Genomic DNA, 3874 nt, shown 5'->3' on the forward strand with positions numbered 1-3874 from the left:
AACACACACTCATTCAATTCTCACTGCAACCCTAGGAGGTAGTATTGTCTTTACTCTTATTTAACACATGTGGAATCTGAGATGTAAAAAGGTTAAATCACTTGCTCAAGTTACACAGTTAGCAAGTGGTGGAACCAGGATTCAAATCACACAATCTTGCTCAAAAGTCCTATTACAAGTGAATAGATTTTCTGATAGTTGGGAAATCTAAACAAAAGATGAAAGCATATATATATTTTTATTCTAAGTAAGGGAGAGAGATATACAGGCATGTGAAGTCCTATGTTCTAAATTACCTGATATACTGTTAATTAGATCATAAAGATTATGTCTTTGTATGTTATAGACCTAACAAAGAATACTCTGAAGCTCCAAATACGAAGCCCAGAAGATGCCAGTTATAAACAAGTTATGTAAAATCTGAGACAGGTAACTTACCTAGAGCTAACATTCCTCTAAGAAGTATCATATGAAGGTGAAGAGTAGTTGGAATAACCAACCCAATTGCAAAACAAATATTTGCTACTTGAAAAACTAGATGATGTATCTCTCTCCAGTTTTCACAAGTGGTTTCATTGGAAGGCACAGGTATGATACTTTGTAACTCAGGTGTAAAACCTATTGCAGTGGATTCTGCCAATGGGCTGGACTCAGTATAATTCATCTTGAAAATTCCTGTAAAAATGAATAAACAAAAGAACAATCATAAAAATGGCAGCCATACCTTATCACCCTTGTAAGTGTTATACCAAAATTATTTCTGTGAGCTATTGTTGGTAAAGAGATTCCTCTGATGTTTATGAATTAGACAGACCAGGGTTCAAATCCCAGGTCTATCACATACTAAATGTATCCATTTCCTTATTTGGAAAATGACGATAATAACATCTCATTTGTCTCATGATAAAAATAAGATGAAATATATAAAATGCTTAGCATACTATACAACTATTCTCTGATACATACATACTACTATTCTCTGATATACATTAAAATATACATTCTCTGATATATATATAAAACATATATGTTGTTGTTAGGTGCCGCCGAGTCAGTTCCGACTCATAGTGACCCTATGTACAACTGAAGGAAACAGTGCCTGGTCCTGTGCCATCCTCACAATCATTGTCATGCTTGAGCCCACTGTTGCAGCCACTGTGTCAATTTATCTTGTGGAAGGTCTTCCTCTTTTTCTCTGATCCTCTACTTTACCAAGGATGACGTCCTGCTCCAGGGACTAGTTCCTCCAGATAACATGTCCAAAGAACGTGAGATGAAATCTAGCCATCCTTGCTTCTAAGGAGCATTTTGGCTGTACTTCTTCCAAGACAGATTTGTTTGTTCTTCTGGCAGTCCATGGTATAGTCAATATTCTTTGCCAGCATCATAATTCAAATGCATCAATTCTTCTTTGGCCTTCCTTACTCATCGTTCTGCTTTAACATGCATACGAGGCGACTGAAAATGCCATGGCTTGGGTCAGGCACACCTTAGTCCTCAAGGTGGCATCTTTGCTTTCTAACACTTTAAATATAAATATATATACCTTATATCAGTCAACAAATATATGTATATATGTGCATGTGTGTGTGTGTAAAAGAGAAGAATGAGAAAATTAACTAGTCCAAAAGAAAATTATCAATATTCATAAACATCAGCAATTACAAAGTTATTTAGTATAGTCTTTGTCTTAGTCATCTAGTGCTACTATAACAGAAATACCACAAGTGGATGGTTTTAACAAAGGGAAATTTATTTTCTCACAGTCTAGTAGGCTAGAAGTCCGAATTCAGGGAGTCAGCTCCAGTAGAAGGCTTTCTCTTTCTGTTGGCTCTGGAGGAAGGTTCTTATCATCAGTCTTCTTCCCCCGTACTAGGAGCTTCTCTGCACAGGAAGCTCGGATTCAAAGGACATGCTCTGCTCCTGGTATTGCTTTCTTGGTGGTATAAGGTCCCCATCTCTCTGCTCCCTTCTCTCTTTTAGATCTCAAAAGAGATTGGCTCAAGACACAATCCAATTGTGTAGATCGAGTCCTGCCTCATTAACATAACTGCCACCTATCCCACCTCATTAATATCATACAGGTAGGATTTACAACATATAGGAAAATCAGATCAGACCACAAAGTGGGGGACAATCACACAATACTGGGAATCATGGCCTAGCCAAATTGCTACACATATTTTGGGGGGACACAATCCAATCCATGACAGTCTTCTATCATATTTCCACTGGTGACACTGAGTCAAACATAGGAAAAATAAGATCTGATTTTTTGAATACTTTCAAAAAATATTAAAACTATCATATTTACTATTTGAAAGCTTAGGATATTTGGAAGGTTCTATTTTGATATTATTGTTAAATCACTATATTATATATATACATATAGCATATGATCTTATATGCACATAATATATAATCATATGTGTTACTATAATCATTTACATACACACAGAGAAACAGAAACTCAAAGCTTTCTTTTACTGTCTAATTTAAATCTCTACTTTCGTTCCATAATAATTCTAGTTGTACTATCTCACAAATTAAAAAGTAGCTTACTTATATGTAGGAGGGTTCATGAATATACGTTCAACTATTTACTTTAATATTAAAATAAGTGGCAAATACATTTAAAAGAATTTATGTGTGCTTACATAAAACTTAACACAAAGTAGCACTATTTCCTGACTATATTACCTAGTCTCTGGTCCTTCAAAAAATTCCTTCTATGATTGTTGGTGTTGTTTTAGTTGCCATTAAGTTGCTTCCAACTCATGGTGACCCCATGTGTGCACAGCAGAACTGTTCCATAGGGTTTTCAAGGCTTTGACCTTTCAGAAGCAGATTGTCAGGCTTGTTTTCCGAGGAGCCTCTGGTGGGTTTGAACCGCCAACCCTATAGCTAGTAGCCGAGTGCTTAACAGTTTCCACCACTCAGAGACTCCTTCTATCATTAATTATACAAATTTGGTCCTTCACAAAACCTATGTAGATATACAGGATATGTGAATTATTCTGTTTCAGAAAATGAGTTCCAAGTAGGATCCCAAGATACTCTTAAACTGCAAATAAGGTTACAAAATTAACCTGACTTTTCTGTTCATTACTTAAAACCAGGACTTCATGTGTGTCAGAGTAGAACTGTCCTTTATAGAGTTTTCAGTGGCTGATTTTTTTGGAAGTAGATTGCCAGGCCTTTATTCTGAGGTGCTTCTTGATGGACTACATTCTCCAAACTTTTGGTTAGCAGCTGAGTGCTTTAATCATTTGCACCACAGGAGGCCTAGCCATTGCTTACAACACTCTAAAGTAAAGGTTTTAGATGATAGAATAATTGATACAGGTTAGGCATTCTGAAAGGATATTAACAGACAAATATGAAAGAATTCCTCCTCTCTTAAAATGATAAAAACACAGAAATTTACAAACTGTGAATGAAACAATCAAGTAAAGATTTCTTAATATCATTCTGAAGTGGCTCGTAAGTATAATAGCAACAGTTGACTTAAGATATTGATTTGCTTCAAAAAGGAAAGAAATCATAAAAGTTCAACTATGTTACAAATGTCTGCATCAATAAAAATATAACCCTACTGGGATGGGAATAGTATTATTTTAATGACTCAATTTATAATAAGTTTGTTTTTAAGGGTCAAATCAGAATTAGTCTCATAATTCCTGCAGGATGAAGAATGACATTAAATGTCTTCTATCATTCATATAATGGTTAAGCACTTGGCTGCTAACTGAAAGGTTGGTGGTTTGAACTCACTAGTCACTCTGTGGAGGAAAAAGACCTGGCAGTCTGCTCCCATAAAGATTACTGCCTAGGAAACTCTATGAGGCAGTTCTATTCTGTTCTGTAGGGTCAC

General features: G+C 35.6%; 1 protein-coding gene across 2 annotated transcripts in view; it reads right to left on the bottom strand.

Annotated features, from left to right (window-relative positions):
• The window catches only part of BVES (blood vessel epicardial substance), a 37053-nt gene that overhangs the window by 31174 nt on the left and 2005 nt on the right, over positions 1-3874 (bottom strand). For both annotated transcript variants that reach the window (XM_004372426.3, XM_004372427.2), the window contains exon 2: positions 439-675. In XM_004372426.3, coding sequence (XP_004372483.1) covers positions 439-664 — 226 coding nt within the window. In that variant the 5' untranslated portion in view covers positions 665-675. The remainder of the gene's footprint in view (positions 1-438; positions 676-3874) is intronic.

Source organism: Trichechus manatus, unplaced genomic scaffold (genome assembly GCF_000243295.1).
Source record: "Trichechus manatus latirostris isolate Lorelei unplaced genomic scaffold, TriManLat1.0 scaffold00017, whole genome shotgun sequence".
NCBI classification, from domain to species: domain Eukaryota; kingdom Metazoa; phylum Chordata; class Mammalia; order Sirenia; family Trichechidae; genus Trichechus; species Trichechus manatus.